The sequence below is a fragment of the Anolis sagrei genome, chromosome 1 (genome assembly GCF_037176765.1).
Source record: "Anolis sagrei isolate rAnoSag1 chromosome 1, rAnoSag1.mat, whole genome shotgun sequence".
Classification (NCBI taxonomy): Eukaryota; Metazoa; Chordata; class Lepidosauria; order Squamata; family Dactyloidae; genus Anolis; species Anolis sagrei.
Genome location: NC_090021.1, coordinates 69,492,681 through 69,511,468, shown reverse-complemented (window position 1 = coordinate 69,511,468; position 18,788 = coordinate 69,492,681). Strand labels below are relative to the sequence as shown.

At 38.7% G+C, this 18,788-nt stretch overlaps 1 protein-coding gene across 8 annotated transcripts in view; it reads left to right on the top strand.

The window, feature by feature from the left end:
- Positions 1-18,788, top strand: part of ARID1B (AT-rich interaction domain 1B) — a 387,469-nt gene that overhangs the window by 294,969 nt on the left and 73,712 nt on the right. For all 8 annotated transcript variants that reach the window (XM_060753632.2, XM_060753630.2, XM_060753628.2 and 5 more), the window contains exon 8: positions 13,714-13,893. In XM_060753632.2, coding sequence (XP_060609615.2) covers positions 13,714-13,893 — 180 coding nt within the window. The remainder of the gene's footprint in view (positions 1-13,713; positions 13,894-18,788) is intronic.

Here is an 18,788-nt window from a genome sequence, read left to right as displayed (position 1 = left end):
ACAGTACAGTCCTACGTTGTGGTGGGTTCAGGAGAGATCATACTTAAAATCCTATCCTTAATTTTGCAAGAAGCGTAGACAAACGGCAATATAAATGTAGGAGCCAAAATCTCTGGGAAATTCCCCTTTAGCACCTCATTCATGTGAATTGAAACTATGCTAGAGTCTGGATAGTCCAACAAAAATATGACAAGCTTAGGTCTAAAGAAAGAAAGGGCAGCTGTGGCAAGTCCTGACACACATTTCAGCAGTGGAAATCAGGATGGGAAAAGTTCATGCTTAGTTGCCGGAAAACTGGTTTTTCAGCGAAAAATGAGACAAATAGAGCCTGTTTATCATGTTGTAGAATAGTGCTTCTCAGAGGTTTCCAGGAGTTCAATTTTATTTCAAACCGGCGCAAAATAGGCAGAAGGAAGCAAGCTTATGTCCTTCCAAAAATTTGATAGCAGAGGGATCTGTAAGTTAATGTACATACAGTACATATGTCCCTCCACTCCATAGATACATAACATTTCAATATTTTACACATGTAATGTGTGAAAATATTGAAATATTGTTTATCTTTTGTGTGACCTCTCTGTAAGAATAATGGAGAATCCATTATTAGGGGACTAATGAAAAATGGTTGAAATTCCTTTATTCTAAGATAAATCACTGAACACCCATTTGTTTGGCATTCTGAATACACTTTTCAGTTTGAAATAAGTATGCCAAGTTTATCATCCTCAGATTAAAATAGGAGAGAGGAAATAGCTAAAAACACCAAATCGAATGGAAACATTAAATGCTCTCATGCTGTTACTCTGGCATACACTCTTGTGTCGGGGTAGCTTTAAAAGCCTTTATTTATTAAGGGAAATGTATATGGGTCAGGATTAATTAAAAAAACTTTTAATTGTTCTCACATTATAATTTTCACAGCAGTATGTAGTTAAATATTCATGATAATGCTGATGATATGCTAAAGGTCTGGAATAGGTCTGGAGTTTCAAAATCAACACAGGTTATTTAACCCTTTTCATCTGGTGTACCATCAGAGACTTGCTCAGAAAAATCCCAGAGCTCTGGAATAATTAGAAGATAGTAATGAGGATTTAATTAGTCCTTGAGATGTGCTGAAATAGGACCACTGAGAACTTTCCCCCCCTGTTTGGACATGGATTGCAAGTAGAATTGATGCCATTGCAGTTGCTGTGATGTGCTAGAAAATGTATTCCATTGCTGGAGGCAGTTTCATGGCACCATTCTGTGACTGTCAGATCTGCAAGGAAGGTACCCATCATGAGAGCTTCCGAAAACCCCTCGTCTTTGCCACCCTTTGCCAATATCCAGCTTTTCATCCTTCTTCCTCTAGGGCCTTTTTCTTTCTTCCCGTCATTTACGTGCTGCATCTTGTGATAGTGTTTCATCTTGCTTTGTGTCTTGGTTTTGCATGGGGGTGGAGAGGAAGGGGTGTTCCAGTACTGTGTTCAGGGGGAAAGAAAGAGGTATTGCAAAGAATCACAGTGGGTTACAAATTGCAGCCTTATACAATCCAGGTGTTGAGCTGAGCAAAACCTTGATCTGTTTGACACAGCTGCATGTAAGCATTATCTCAAAATCAAGTTCTTATTTAGTATTAGATCTTCTCAGAAATGATATTTATCAGTAGCTGCAACGTAGTAAATTTAAATGGCTTTTTGGCACTGAAGATTGTTATCCAGCAAGAAACAGAAACAGATGGGATGTGATCAGGCATTTTGATGTTCTCTTTGTGCTTTTCTGTGCGCTCATACTAAACAGCAAACTGAATTTCTGTAACTACAAGCTCTCGATTTACTTATTCTTTTCAACGTTCGTTGCTTCCAACATCTACATCCTGTCACTTCATCACCCATTTATTTTCATTTAATGAAACACAAACACATTTATCTCTTTGAAAGTCATGCATACCTCTTAGGGAATTTTCCCTCGTATATCCTACTCAGATACCATTATGGTTTAATATTGACATTTGATAAAGAGTCTCTTTTCCCTGACATCTATTTGCCATCTTTAAGTGAGAGACAAAGTAAGAAAAATCCTAATCAAATTGCAACTAGAAAGGCATTATGAGTTGTTTTTAAATCTTAAAAGGATGTCCTTTCCCCTATTTCCCTTGCACCTGGGAATATAAAGTCCAATACAGAGAACAATAGAATAAATACATTCTTGCAATTATTTTTACTTTTCTTGATTTTATTATTTTATATTTTCCTATCCTCAACCATCTAATATATCGTATACCCAATACACACACAAACACCTCAAATTAAATTTGGTAAAATACAGAATCATTAAAAACACATCTAGGAAAATAAAATGCAGTCAGATATGTAGGTTTGGTTCACATGTGTTGCACACACTACATCAGAACTTTCAGTATTTTTTCCCCTAGTGGTGTCCTTTCACACATTTATCTATGAGATAGTGGTTGCTTTCTGATCATAATCCTGAATATACAGTGTAGCTGCACACAGTCCCTTTATTGCCATTTTGCTTCTCAATTTATGTAAGTGGTGAATGAAAAGAAGAAGCCATATTTAACTAGAGCTTACCATTGGATCTGAACTGGAAAACATGATTAGCATATTTCAAGCAAGCCAGGATTCAGTTTCCAACATTGAAGTCTATTTTAAAGTTTTCTAATGAATATAGTAGATTTGTAAATCATTAACTGTAGCTACAAACCCAAAGAGTCTCAAAGAGGCTGCATTCTGGCTTAGTTAATTGGAATTTGGTTAGCCAAACTGAGCTGCTGTGGACTACTTTGCATTTTTAAGTGTAGTTTCTCATGACCACTCAACATTTGGATCCCACTTCTATTACACGTCAGTTATACAACTAATTAGGACCTCCCTAATCATTTCTACATCCGTTTCCTGGATCCCTGAAACCTCTCTGTAGACCTCTTCATCTCAAAATTCATGAAGCTCACATTCAGAACATCTAGAATAAAGTATCAGGGAAGATATATCCAGTAAATCAATCTAACACTTTATTTGTAGCCTGCCTTTTCCCCAAGAATGGGACATAATAAAAGGAAATGTAAGTAAAACCATATGTGTATGTATATACAGAAAGTTCAGATTAAAATAATCTTTAAATTTATATATAATTAAAACCATATAAGACATTAATTTAAAAGTATCACTTAAAACAGTACACTACTGAAGCAGAAAATCCATTATATAAAATGATCAGTTTCCAAATATTTCCTGGGATCAAAGAAGAAATCAGCCTGGGAGTACCAGAATCTATGAGCATCCACAGAGAAGGTCCTTTCCTGTATTCCTAGCAAACATATCCATTAAAATGGTGGGATCGAGAGAAGTGCCATAGGCTTTGAGCAAGGTCATATGCACAATCTTTCAAATATCTCGGGCCCAAATTTTATAGGGCTTTTCCCCCCCCCAAATGAACCATGCCACCAAAGATACTAAAATATTTATCCAAAACATATGTTATAAAAGAATCCTTGGGGCCTTTACTATTATACAAAGAACAGTTGCAACTTGTTACAAACAATAGTGCTGGTGTAGTGCTCCATTTCCTAAGTACTAAATAAACAAAATAAATAAAGACCTGGTAAGTCATAACATTTACCCGCATTTAAAATGCCATAAAGTAGTTAACTGTTTTTTGAGCATATTTAATTGTTCGTCTATGGGATTTCTGCCTTTTGTTTGAAAAATTGTCCTACTGACCTTTGATCTTGTTGTTCAGGGCATGTCAAGGGCAAGGAGCAACTTTTCCTGTTTCGCAGCCTTCAAAACTAATGTCAGACTGCCAGGGCAGCTCTGTGCTTGGAGAGTCTCAGTGCCAGTTTCAGCACCTGATGGACATCAGCTTCCGATTGAATTTGAATATCAGGCATATTATCCTTCCCAGCCAGCTTTATCTTTAGACTGAGCTGATTATTTTTGGCATGTGCAAAATATATAGCAGCAATGCCATTTGCAAAAAGAAGTGAAATGGGCAGGATATAACTGAGTGAATGAGCCGTCCTCATAAACTGCTCGGTGGCAGAAGATAGGCTTCAACTAATCATGTCAGCTGAATCAAAATCTAAAATCAAGTCTCAGACAAATATTGTTCAGCAGCTGGTTACTGGAATTTTCTTTTGGTAAACGCAGTTATTGTCTTAAAGATGAATTTTTATATACTTAACTTAAAACAGGATTATTTTATTTTACATTTTTTGTTGCTGAGACTGGGAAGGGCATCAGATTATATTCCTGTCTTCATATAATTACTAAGAGTAAGACACTTCAGTGGAAATATTCCTTCACATTTTTGTTAGATGTCTGAAACTTCGGCCCCTGGGCTTTGGCAGGGAAATAGGTCAGAATTCTCATTGCCAAAGGAGTTGAGATAGTGACAGTAAATGTAACCAGGCTGGCAATAAATCTACTGAATTTGGTCACTCACTCTGGGACAGGTTTCCCTGATGAGCTCTGAAAGGCCTAGAAAGTCTCTAGGCTAGTGGTTGCTAAACATTTTAACTCAAAGGGTTTTTAATCTTGGTTGGACTTCTTTTTGAAAGCCTTTTAAAAATACTGAATCCCTTATCCAGTGTCTACAACCACTGCTTTAGTTTTGTTTTGACATATAAGATATTATTTTAAAGTAAAACACCAAAGGATTACAGTACCTTTCAATAGAGTGCAGGGGTCAGCTGAAGCCAAGGAAGGGGTGAACTCAGATGTGTGCAAAATAACCTAAGTTTGAGGACAAAGAATGAAAAGGAAACAGTATCTCCATCACTTTGCTTACACAAACCAGTGTCGTTGAAACATCGAGTTGAGAAAAAGTAGATGTGAGTGTATGCCTGCATGGCTCTGTAGGCAGGCAAATCCCTTCCCACTCAGCTCTCTTCTTAGCATTACCTGCACAATAGCATTGAGAGCACCTCATGCTTGCTTCTGAGGGTTTGGATGCATTAAAATATTTTCCACGTATGTAGGTCCCATTGCCCCCCCCCCCCCCAAGTACTGAAAGCTTTTTCAAATTCACATTGAAAAATCTTGAAAAAAAGGTGGAGCATCAAGAGTAATTGCAAGTACTTAACTATTGGCATTGTTCAATACTTTGAGATTTCAAAGAGGGCTGTATTTGCAAGGGGACATCACCCATCTCTCATAAGCACAAAAACATTTATTCTGTGCTTTGGCAAATGTTTCTCTCCCTCCCCTCTCCCGTATCCTAGTCTTGAGACAAACTGGGAACAGGAGAAGAGTTAAGAACGTGGACCTCCTTGTCTGGCATGTTTTCTAATCTGTCATCTGCCCCATGAAATCTCTCTCCTGCCTTCTAGCATTACATTTTATAACCTTTCATCCTCAAAGCATCTTGTCACAAATGAGGTCAATGTGCTGGAATTCCTGCTTCATTGGGTACACTTTTTGCCACCTGTCAACCTAGGTGCTTACATTCCTTTCCTCCCAATTTGATAGCTTCCATTTATGCCACCATTAGCACTCACACCCTCAGTATCAATCCAGATCCTTCACTAGGTATTTCAGTTCCATTAGTCTGAATGGAACTAAAACACCCAATGAAGGATTTGGATTGATCAATTATAGTACTATAATTCCATTTTAACTGCCATGACTGAATCTTATGAAGCCTGCTGCTCCAGATCTCTCTGCCTGTTAATTTTAAATGTAAACTGCAAATCCCAAGATGTCATAGGACATTGGCATGAAAGTATAATCACATTATAATAACTGTGCTAATATAATATGGAAAGGGCCCTGGTTGTACCTCCAGCATTCTAGGTTACACCATGAGGCCAAGAGACCTGCTTCTATAGTCAGTATTTTCCCAAGTTCCTTCTGCACAAGTGAAACCTTCTTTAAAGGCTGTGTCTGAACACTGCAGGGGATAAATTTTGCTAGGTCCCTACCACTGAATTTCACTGTGTTTGGACATTGCAACGAAGCATACAAGATACCAGTCTCATCCTCCATTCTGTTGCATGAAAGCAACTATGCAGTGATCAGGGCTCTGGCACCCACTTCTAAATATGTTCATTGACTAAGCAAATACAACATTTGTTGTTTTTCACGTGGTTTTCTTTCCTCTGGGCATTCATCAGAGGGAGGGAAGCCTACATGACCCTGAACCTTTCAGTTACATTTGTCTGCAGCATGATTGCTGTCATCAGAATTCACTTATGTTCATTTTCTTTTCAAAAAAGCTCTCTTCCATTTTGGAAAGGTGACATTCCACTCTGCTTTGAGTTGATGGGGACAGAACAGAATGAAAAAAGTTCTGTAAGAGAAGGAGAAACCGAGACAGAGCCATACTTTCCACTTCTTTCGGTCTCATTTAGCCTAGAACTCATAAGTCCTAACTTATGAGCTAATAGTACCTCCTGAGAGGTGGACTGTCTCTCTTGGGATCTGATGTAGATCACATTCTCTTCCACTAGAGCTCCAGTGGTCTTATGCAGGGATGCATCATAGGCAAGTTCACTAGTACATTCTTTGAACATCTGTCTGGATCTTTTTATGAGGCCAAAGGAATAAAAAGGTCATTATGTAGATGCGAACCGGGACATGTGTACAGAGTTCTGAAGAAACTGTAATTCAGAGTACATTTTCTTAAGTAAAGCCAGTCTACACTGACCACTTAAGTCAGTTTCAAACCGGTATTGAAGAAAGTGGTTTCACTGTGCAGATGATTACATAGGAAATCCGGGCCCAGATAGTGATTACACAAACCACAGAGCACTGATGCACATTAAGGGCTTTCTCTTGTGGGATTTGGTTGTCTTTTCCAGCATATTTTAAATTTTTGATTATTACATTTGGCCCAGCCATAGGTTTTTAAATGTCGTCGTGCTATTGTTAATGTTTATTGCTTATTTTCTGTTATGAGTTTTATTTACTGCTTGTATTACTGTTGTTTTTGCTCTTGTTATTGCTGTGTTGTGGGCTCGGCCTCATGTAAGCCGCACCGAGTCCCTTGGGGAAATGGTAGCGGGGTACAAATAAAGTATTATTATTATTATTATTATTATTATCACCATTAAATGGTCAGTGTAGATGGGATATTAGCTGGCAGGGTTCTTCCTTTTCCCAGCTTTTCACAAGTTGTATTTATTCATTTTGCTTTCTTCAAAAAGCAATTTAAAGCCATACAACATGGGATATTCCGTTCTGGTGTTAGATAGCCTACATCTGTTTGCTTTTGCTCAGTCAACTGGAAAGAACAAGAATGTCCCTTGCTCTCCTCTCCCTCCTCTAATACTTTTGTATTTTAAACACAGTTTGTAGCTACTAAAGCAAACTAAAGATTAAGGGGAGAAAGGAATGGGGAAAATCAGGACATTTTAAAAGCAACTGAGAGCAGCACAGCAGCAGCAAAGAATTTGCAGAGGCCACTTCCTCCAAACTGTGACACTGTGTATTTATCTATTCTCATTTCCAAATACCCACAATTTCCAAATACCCACAAGAGAATGAATAATTGACTCTGTAAGAGCTTATGTGTGCAAATATTTGAATGTATACCTTTTAAAAATCTGTGTAATCTCAGAACCTAATAAGGGTCAGTCCTGGTTATTACTTGGATGGCAGGCCACCAATGAATACCAGGCACTGAAAGTAATTTTTCAGAGGAAGGAAGTGGCAAAGCTACCTATTTGAGTATTCCTCACCTAAGAAAACTTTGTGAAATTCACAGGATTATCATAAACTGATAGGGAGATAGACCAGCCTTCTTTGGACAACCTTCACCTGTGTTAGAATATTTCCCACCATCCATAGCCAGCTTGATGGTGGGAAGACTACAATGTAGATAGATGGTAGATGTTACAAGTTTAAGTATTCTGTTTTCAGAACCGTTTTACAGTCGGTTCCCTATGCACAGCATAAATAGTGTATGGGATAGTTGGTTAAAGTTTTCAGAGTCTATAATTTCTTTTTATCTTGCATAGTAGAGACAAATGTCAGTCATGTCTTTGTATCTTTGCCTTTTGTGCATCACTGTGATGTGTATATGAGACAGCATTAGATCGGATTTACATAAGGAACGGATGGGGTTTTTTTTTCCTAAGCTACCATCTGGGTGAGCTGTCTAATCCTTCCCCCGATTCCAATTTATCAATGATAGATTATATTAATTTCATGGCTAGACGGGAAGAGGGTAAAGAAGGGGAGGGGATAAATGTAAACATCACTGCTTGCCATACATAGATGGGGTCTTTTTTTCATTTCAGAGAGGGAAGTGGGAGAGATTCAGCCACTTAACTTAATAGCACAGCTGGTGAAACACTAGGGGGTCTGGGTTAAAGCTTTAGCTAGGTCATTATTTTCTGCCTTCACCAAAGCAATTCAGTTTGTGAAGAGATATGGGAAAACAAATAAATACTAAAGACAGTATACAGAATGTAAACATGGAAGGTTTTAAAATCAACAAGAACTCACTGGAAAGTAGGCATTTTTGAGAAGAAGAAAATTGGCATCAACAGCCTTGGAAATAAAGTGATTGGGGATATACGGTAACTCTGATTTCACCCAAGCAGTAGAGAAGCACATTTTGTTGAATTGGTGTAAAAAAAAAAAAACAAGCCAGTCATTCTGTGCACCACAGCATATGCAAACATAAAAATGAATGATTGGGAAGGCAACCCAAAGTATGTTATTGTAATCCATTGAACCCTCAGTCCTCTACTCTAATTAAGAAATACCCACAAAAATACCTTGAAATATATATTAGCTAATGAAACTGCTCATCAGAACAGGAAGACAACTGGAAATCAGAAGAACTGTTGGTCAAATTAACTATGATGAGGGAGGACTCACATTAACCTGGTTTCTTTGTAGAGGCATTTATAGTTTCTTTCCCCCACTGCTTTTAAAAATCAAGTATTTGACTTTTTGTGAAGTGGAAGATGATCTGTTATTAGAAGCTAGTTAAGACAGCACCCTGCCTTCATTTTCCATTGCTTCTTTGATTCTGTTCCAATTGATTTTGTAATGCTTTGGCTCCTTGGCAGAGACTGTTCTGCTCTTGAAAATTTTTAAAGATAGTGTTTTGTTAATAGTTTGCTCCATGCATTATAAATATTATTATATAATCCTTGAATCTTGATAAAGTCCACTTTGCACTCCTTTCATAACTGGCATATCCCTCTCCTCTTAAAGTTAGTTAAAGAACCACAATGACCTTCAATGTATGAACCCAGTGGAAGCTTTTCATGCAATCTGATTGGATAGTTCAGTACCCATTTCATATGACTCTCCATATTATTGTGTTTTAGAGGTTCTTATCAATTTAACTCATATCTCTGTATAGTATATGCATCAAACTCATTGTATCCATCTCATATTTGATGTTGCTTTGGAAAAGGCAATTGTTATTTAAAGGATCAATAAGTAGTGTTAAAATTGCCTTACTTGTTAGAGGCAGTACTAGGAGATTAGATTACCTTTCATATTGATAAATACTTCTTCCTGTATTGGACATAAAAAACATACAAAATATTTGTGTTAGTGAAATAGTTTATACTAAGACAGTTGGTACTTCTATTTCCGTTCTTAGACATGCTTGTGTTTTCCGTTTCTGTGTTTAATTGCCTAGTGCGTGTGCCCCGTTTCCTTTACAATTCAATCTCCAATCCTATCTTCCATCTGTAAATTTTGACCCCCAAAGAAACAACAAGTAAAATTACACTTTTTCCACTGGAACAGTAAAACAAATTCAACATTTATTGGGAGAAGAAAGCATATGTCTGCTACAAACATGAAGATGTATTTTGGGGAAAGGAAGGAGAAAACCGAAACAAGATGAAATGTAACATAAATACTTACCTGACTACATTTTTGTAAGACAATCTTGCTTTTGGACATATAGTCCCAATGACATGTGATTTCCTTCTCCACAGAACCAATACACTGGAACATAGTGCTTCTAGTACTAGTTCCCTATTTAAGAGCTTTGTGAAGAGTAATTTCCCCCATGACAGGCTTGTTGTTGTAACTCTAAACTCAAAAGGGCAGGAGGCAAATTGATTTGAAAACAGCATATATCAAGCAGTGAGTTGTTTTTGAGCAACAGTGATTCTACTGGAATCTTACGCTGATCCTGTTAGTCTCCTGTTTATTGCTTAGAGTAGCAAAGAATCGCCTGGCCCTGCCTTTCTAAGGACTGCAGATTGAATCTGTGCTTCTGCTCTTAAAAACTCTCCTTCCCAAAATATTCTTCTCAGGATCAAAGTGAGACACAAGCACCCAAACAATTTCACTTAAAATATATTGCACTGAGTGAAGATCAAAGATAGCAACTTTGGTTCCCCTCTGCAAAATGAAATCATAAATTGCCATAGATAAAATAATCTTGTTGCTTAAGCTTTTTTGCACTATAACTGCTGGTTGTTAACATAAATGTGATCTTTGTGGCCAACTACTATGGCACAGGCAAGTTTAATGACTCCCAGCTCTTACTCTGCACAACAAAGAGCAAGATGACAAGGGTAATTTTTGTGGAATTACCGGGTATCAGTACTTAACTGAATATTTATAACAAATGTTCATGTCCTTAAATGTTGGATGGATATCTTGACCGCTATTTATACCACTTGCATAAAGTATATAAAAAGCATCCTTTAATAACAGCCTTAAAAGCAGTTTCATATTTTTTTTTGGTTTGTCATCTTATTTTTACTTCTAATAATAAATTCTTCAATTAGTATTGAATTTTCCATACTGCGCATGTGGTCTTTCCGCTACTAAAACCATTCCTGGAACTTTTGGCCATTTCTGTTGTTCATCCCTGTGTGTTTCTTGGACACACAGCACATCACATTTCTTATCTTGGCACAGTTCATAGAGCAGTTGTTCTTTGGCAGCTGACATGCCTTCAATGTTGATTGAGATTATTGTCATGGTTGGTCCTGAAAAGGTCCGTTGGTTGTTTTGCTTGCTTGCTTGCATGTTGCAAGTCGCTTCTGGTCACTTCTGGAGCGAGAGAATCAGCCGTCTACAAAGACGTTGCCCAGGGGACACCCGGATGTCTTGCAATTCTGAACCCTTTACATCTACTGAATTGGACATGGCTCTCAATAAATGTAAAAATGGCAAAGCAGCTGGCCTGGATGATCTATGGATGGAACAAATCAAGAACTTTGGCCCAAAAGCAAGGCGCTGGCTGCTGGAGCTGATGAACAACTGCACTGCATCCTGTCGGATCCCCAAAATCTGGAGGAAAGCAAGAGTCATCGCCATCTTGAAGCCAGGCAAAGACCATAATGACCCAAAAAGCTACAGACCAGTCTCCCTGTTGTGCCACCTCTACAAAGTTCTGGAGAAATTTATTTTGCATAGAATTACGGAAAAAATAGACCCATGTCTGATCCCACAGCAAGCTGGCTTCAGGAAAGGCAAAAGCTGCACATCGCAAGTGTTGAACCTGACTCAGCATATAGAAGATGGCTTTGAAAGGCAGCAGATCATAGGAGCTGTCATCATAGACCTGTCAGCAGCCTATGATACTGTGAACCACTGCCTCCTCCTGAGAAAAATGTATAATATCAGAAAGGACTACCACCTCACCCGCCTCATAGGAAACCTGCTACAAAACAGGAGTTTTTTTGTTGAGTTCCAGGGCCAGAGAAGTAGATGGTGGAAACAGAAGAATGGCCTGCCTCAGGGGAGCATGCTTGCTCCATCCATGTTCAACATCTACACAAATGACCAGCCACTGCCAGAAGGGACAGAGAGTTTCATCTATGCTGATGATCGTGCCATTACTGCTCAAGCAGGGAGCTTTGAGATGGTAGAACAGAAGCTCTCCAAAATTCTAGGTGCTCTTACTGCCTATTACAGGGAAAACCAGCTGATCCCCAACCCATCTAAAACACAGACATGTGCTTTTCATCTCAAGAACAGACAAGTATCCCGAGCTCTGAAGATCACCTGGGAAGGAATCCCACTGGAGCATTGCAATGCACCCAACTACCTGGGAGTCACTCTGGACCGGGCTCTTACCTACAAGAAGCACTGCCTGAACATCAAGTAAAAGGTGGGTGCTAGAAACAATATCATACGAAAGCTGACTGGAACAACCTGGGGATCACAACCAGACACAGTGAAGACATCTGCCCTTGCGCTATGCTACTCTGCTGCTGAGTATGAATGCCTGGTGTGGAACATATCTCACCATGCTAAAACAGTAGATGTGGCTCTTAATGAGACATGCTGCATTATAATGGGGTGTCTGGAGAAATTACACTGCTTAGCCGGTATTTCACCACCTGACATCCGCCGGGAAGTAGCAGCCAATAGTGAAAGGACCAAGGCAGAGACATCTCCAGCTCATCCCGTTTGGGTATCAGCCAGCACGTCAACGACTTAAATCTAGAAATAGTTTTCTAAGATCTACAGAGACACTCGCTGGAACACCTCAGCAAGTGAGAGTCCAAAAGTGGGAGGCTCAAAGCCAGAACCTCAACCAATGGCTGATACCAAATGAGAGACTCTCCCCTGGGCACACAGAAGACTGGGCGACTTGGAAGGCACTGAACAGACTGCGCTCTGGCACCATGAGATGCAGAGCCAACCTCAAGAAATGGGGCCACAGACCCAACAAATTATTCAGACAAAATTTGACTTAAAACCTGAATATTATCTACTTCACCTATTAGACTTCAACCTAGACACCAACAAGGACAGAGTTCTCTTCCACCTCACGGCAGCAGCAAGAACAGTACTAGCGAGCAAGTGGAAGCAAAAAGAGCTTCCTACGATAGAAGACTGGCTATTAAAAGCCAGGGACTTAATGGAAATGGACTCCCTTGCCAATTCAGTACATGATAAAAATAAGAAAAGAAGGACGGACTGGGAACTAATGAGGTCATACCTAAAAGAAAAGAAAAACATCGTACAAGATTGTTGGCCCTAAGGTAGTGGATGCAAATAAGACGGAAGAAGAAAAGAGACAACAAATTTTGGATCATCCTCCGCCGACTATTTTGGAAGTCAAGCTTTTTTTTAATAATACTGTACCCCTCCCCTTTCCTAACCTACTACCCTACCCTTCGTTGCCCCCCCCCCCCGCTATCTGACCTTCCACCCCCGCCCCTTCCGTCACCCCCATCCTACTCCCCCCCCCTTACCCACCCCAACACTCAATGTCTTTTTATATATATCTTATTGAAAATGTGAATAAAGAATATTCAAAAAAAAAAAAAAAGAAATGGGGCCACCAAGTGGAATCCACGACATGCGAGTGTGGAGAACAGCAAACCACTGACCACCTGCTGCAATGCACCCTGAGCCCTGCCACATGCACAATGGAGGACCTTCTTGCAGCAACACCAGAAGCACTCCCAAGTGGCCAGCTACTGGTCAAAGGACATTTAATCAACTACCAAACTCGCAAATTTTGTATTTTGTCTGTCTGTCTGTTTGTTTTGTTCTGTTAGAAATGTAATACAATTCACTGGTTGCCGTGACACGACAAATGAATAAATTGAATTTTCCAGATTTTTTCTCACATGGAACATTATCCAAATCATCTTATTATCACTGTAGTCACAAAGTCTCACTTCAAAACTAAAATACCTTTGTAAGTATCTTAGATCAGCTCTATCAATTTATAACAGAATGTGATAGGAACAAATTTAAATGACATTAATGTTGGAATTAGTCCTTAATCTGTCCTTCTGTTGTGTTTGTTTTCTTTTAGGTTTCATGGCAGGCATCCAGAGAAATCCTCAGTTGTCTCAATATGCAGCTCAACCGTCTGGGCCTTCCATGTCCCCTCATCCTTCCCCTGGAGGCCAAATGCATTCTGGAATTGGTAGCTTCCCACAGAATAACTCCAGTGGCACATATGGATCTCAGGTGAACCAGTATGGACCACAAGGTAAGATCATTTCTTAAATAGAAACACTGACAGCAATTCTAATTTATATTTAATCTTTTAATATGGCAGATTCTTGGTGAATGTCTTGGAAAATACTCAGTAAGAGCACACTCTAACATGGCCACATAGGGCTGATTTAGAGCTCCATGAAAAAGCTGCCAGAGATGCTTCTTTGAGAGCAGTCCAGTCACGTTATAATATCGAAAATATTTTTGTCTCTTTATTGTCGAAGGCTTTCATGGACGGAATCACTGGGTTGTTGTAGGTTTTTTCAGACTATATGGCCATGTTCTAGAGGCATTCTCTCTTGACGTTTTGCCTGCATCTATGGCAAGCATTCTCAGAGGTAGTGAGGTTTTTGTCTCTTATCTTGGCCAAAACACGTACAATGTGTGCTTCACCTTAACAGTGGAAGTCACAGAAAATGTGCCTCTGTGGCGGAGATGATGCAGTTGTTTGTGCTAAGGCTATTAAGATGTGGTGTCATAGACTGTCACAGTCTCTTAGAAAAAGGGCATGAAAGAAATGAGCAAGTGTTGAGTCTGCCATAGTAAGTGGTCCAAGGAGATCTCCTTTTTAGCAGACTGTGCATGGAGGCTGTAATGTTTAAATCGGCCTTCAGAGACATACTTGAAGAAATTCCGGCAGTGATATGAAACCTTCATTTTTGCAGTGTTTCATTTTGTTATTTTATTGGCTCACCTCTATGGATTTGTGTGTCTTTCAAGCTTGTCCAAAAGTTTAGATCTGGATGAACATGGTTTCCAATGAAAGAGTATAACATTTTTCTAAATCTTACCTAGGTCCACTAAACTTTCCAGAGTGTTTGTTGTAATTTATTATAGTCTACACCCCTTATCCCCTGGCATGTATAGGGCCCACTTGATTTATTTCCACCTTCTGTTAATTACTTTTTGTCATAATGAAAAAAATCTGGATTCCTTCTCAATTACTGTCTATGTGTCCACTTTTTTTTTCTTTACCTCTTCTGCGTGCATACTTCTTAGCATAGTAGATGTATTCCTTAGCATTACATCTTTAACAGAAAATTTGGTCCTAGAGGAACAAAGAATATGAAAGGAGAGAAACAGGTTCCTGCCCTACAAAATTCCTGTTTCACCAGACTTTTTATTCAAAACTAAATATACATGTGAAATGAAAATGCCAAGTCTAATAATAATAATAATCATCATCATCATCATCTTTATATTCCATCCTATCTCCCCGAGCGGATTCAGGGTGGATTTCAACATACAAAAAAGCAAACATTCAATGCCTTAATGTCAGTTTAAAAAGTCTTCCAAATTTGGATCACCAGATTTGGTTGAAAGGCTACTTCCAAAATTTATCTAAAGATAGCCTTTTCTTTCTCCAGATTCCATTTTTATTTGATGTTCTTATGCAAATGTATCTATCCTTTTGTGAAAATCCCCCAGTTATAGAAAACGAGACTCTAATCTGGACACCTGAATTTTTCTGAAGGGAAAAATGGTTTATTGGACAATAGCCATAGTTTGCTATCACATGGAAAGTGCAGTCAAGAGTATACCGGTGGTTCCCAAACATGGATCACCAGATTTTGTTGAAACAATAGCTTCATCATTCTTAACCAATGCACAAGGAAGTTTTAAGTCTAAATGCAGGGGCCTTGGTATTGGAGACTTCTGTCAGAAATCATAGTTTATAATCCAAAACAGAATTTAAAACCATAGCTTGGACAGGGGGTTCTAGTAGCCATTGCTATGGCTTGGAGTAATCATTCGTGGCCCAATTTAGAGACAGCAGCAAACAAGGAGGAGGAGGACAAAGAAGGAAGAGGATGTCAAATCAATCCCAATGGCCAAGGCATGGCTCATGGCAACGTCTGCTCTACGCAATGGCCATCTGACATCCTACATGTTTTTGTCTCCATTTTTCAAAAAGTTACTTCAATTTCCTAAGACCCAAATTGAGTAAGGAAGTATAGTTGTGCATACACTACTTTTAGTTTATGTTGACCTTGAATATCTATAGCTTATAAAATATATATTTATTTTATTTTATTATTTTATTTAAACTATTTATTTATTTATTTATTTCATTTGTATACCGCTCTCTCTCAGCCCATAGGCGACTCAGAGCGGTTTACAACCAAATCAGTATACGAAGTGCACAACATTAGCAATTAAAACAGTAATCATGATAACTACATCAATATAACAATACATCAATATAACACTGTTTTAATTGCTAATGTTATGCCACTTTTAAGGTAGAGGATTCTGTTAAAATCTATTTCCACTAAGAAATTACTATGTTTCCCCTTCTTTGACTCCACTCCACTCGTCTCATTTAGCAGCAATGTTGGGGGAGCCTAAAGAAAGTATTGCACCCACCATTTTGGTCACTTGAGGTGAAGTGCAGTGGTGGCAGCAATATTTAACAAGATGTGCAAAGAGACTGTAGTAGCCATGCTATTGGAGTATAGTGTCTAGAATGATCAAAAGAAGTAATTGTAACACTCTATTCTGATTTGGGCAGATCTCACCATTTTGGGCACCACAATTCAAGGATATTGACAAAGTGAAACATGTCCAGAAGAGGTTGACAAAAATGTTTAAAAGTCTGGAAACCATGCCCTATGTCTTAGACTGAGTTATGCTTGTGTAGTCTACAGAATAGAAGGTAGAGAGGGGACATGATAGCTATGTTTAAATGATTTGAAGTCTTTCTTGTTGATGAGGAAGCAAATCTGTTTTCTGCTGCTCCAGAAGCTAGAACACAAAGGCGTGCATTGATTACAAAACAAGAGATCCCACCTAAACATTAGGAAGAACTTCCTCATTCTAAGAGCTGTTTGGCAGTGGAATATGCTCCCTCACAGAGTGGTGGAATCTTTTTATTTTGAGGTTTTTAAAGAGAGATTGGATTGCCATCTCTTGTTTTGTAATCTGAATGCACTCCTTTGAATGTGTCTTCCTGCATGACCCTTCTGTCTCTATAATTCTATGAGAATATATTCATTGTGCAATGATGTCCCAACATACATACCATTCATACATCCCAAACACAATTCTGGTCAGTGTGCTTCAGTGAATTCCCGTCAATGTACAGTTAAAGTGAGAATGTCCTACACTTTGTAGCAAATAAACAGTGTGTATAGCTAGCATCTAACAAAACTTCACAAGAATTCACAAGAACTCTGATATCTAGAATCTGTTTAAAAGTGCTATGCAGCACTAACTTTCTTTTTATTGGATTTTTTATTATAAATAATATGTCTATGTAGTATACTTTAGTGCCCAAAAACGAAATACTGTACAGAACAATCAAGAAAGCAGACTTGATCCAAATAGATGTGCAGTTTAACATATATAAATATATAAATGTATATTATTTATTTGCAGCTTATACTCTATACAATTTGATATAAACATGCCATCTTAAATGTGTTTGATTCCCTGGCAGATTGTGTTTCCAGTTGTGGCCTTGAGACAAGTTAAAGTAACTTCAGTTTTCTTTCCTAGTTTGATTCTTGTCACACAGATCTATTGAGTATTAAAATGAATGACTTGGGCATGATAAATACATCAAGTAACCCAAAAGCATTTTCTTTCAAACATAAGTGTTCCAGTTCCTGGTAGAGGGAGCTGGTGCATCTGCTGTCTTCCATGTCTTCTGTCTTCTATTCTAATTCCGCCTTGCTCAGAATTTTCCTTTCTTCTCTATGTAAGGCTCCAAAACTCCTGGATTCAATACTAATTTGTAGAGTAGATTTGGAATCTGAAATCCATTGGCTGAAGAGAGAATGGAATGCTTGTTAATGTTCCAAGGCTGCTGTGCCAACCAGTACCCACTTGAAAAGTGTGGGCTCCTTGCACTTGGCTGCCTGACACGTCCAGCTGATGGGGACTGGCTCAGCATCTGCTGCATTCATTGTATCTAATGGTGCATCCATCTGTTTGCTGTCAAAGCCATTGCCAGCAAATTACTAATCTATTAGAGAAACATGGAAATAAGTTTGTATTTCTCATTCCTGGCTTTATGTCTCACATGTTGCTGGTATTTGTTTATTTAGTTGTTGATGAAAAATCAACATTCTTTTTTTCTTTCTGCATGATTATCATATTCTTGTCATCCTAGTCTACACTAAGCAGAACCACTTCCATGAAGAAGATTCACCTATATTTGCAGGTGCTTCCTATACTACTCTTAGTCCACATTTGGCCCAAACAAGGGAAACTGAAAGTAACTAACTTAAATGCAGTATCATAATTAGTACCGCTTTATTCTGCTAGTGTTTATATGATGCAGATTAATTCTACAGTAAGATATGAACTGTTTTCAGAGCTTGAGAAACTCAAGTTTTAGGAATACAGTAGCTAGAATCTGTTAGCCAATGCAGCCAGCCTTCTTTCTTTACAAAACAAGATAAAACAGACAAGACATAACAGAATAGATTACATTGGATGTCTATCAGACCAGGTTCAACAAAAACAATGGCCAAGATTTCTAAAATGGGCATGGCCAAGTAATAAAAGGGCTGGGCAAGGGATAGTGCAAATAGCATATCATAGGGCCAGGGAAATGGATGAAGTGCAAAACAGAGTAGTATCTGAGGATTTAGGGACTGGGCATGTATAACTAGGGAATCAATCTCGACTGCTTGCCGGAACATCCAGATTTTCAAATCTCTACAAAAGGAGGACAGTGTGGGGGCTTGCCTAATCTCTCTGGTGAGGGTGTTCCAAAAACTGAGAAAGCCCTCTCCCTTGTCCCCACCAGCCATGATTATCATGCTGGTGGAAGTGAGAGGCGAGCCTCCCCAGCAGATCTTAGAGCTCGTCCCAGCTCATAGGGGAAGAAGCAATCACGAGGATAGGCAGGGCCTGAACCGTTTAGGGCTTTTTGGTCGT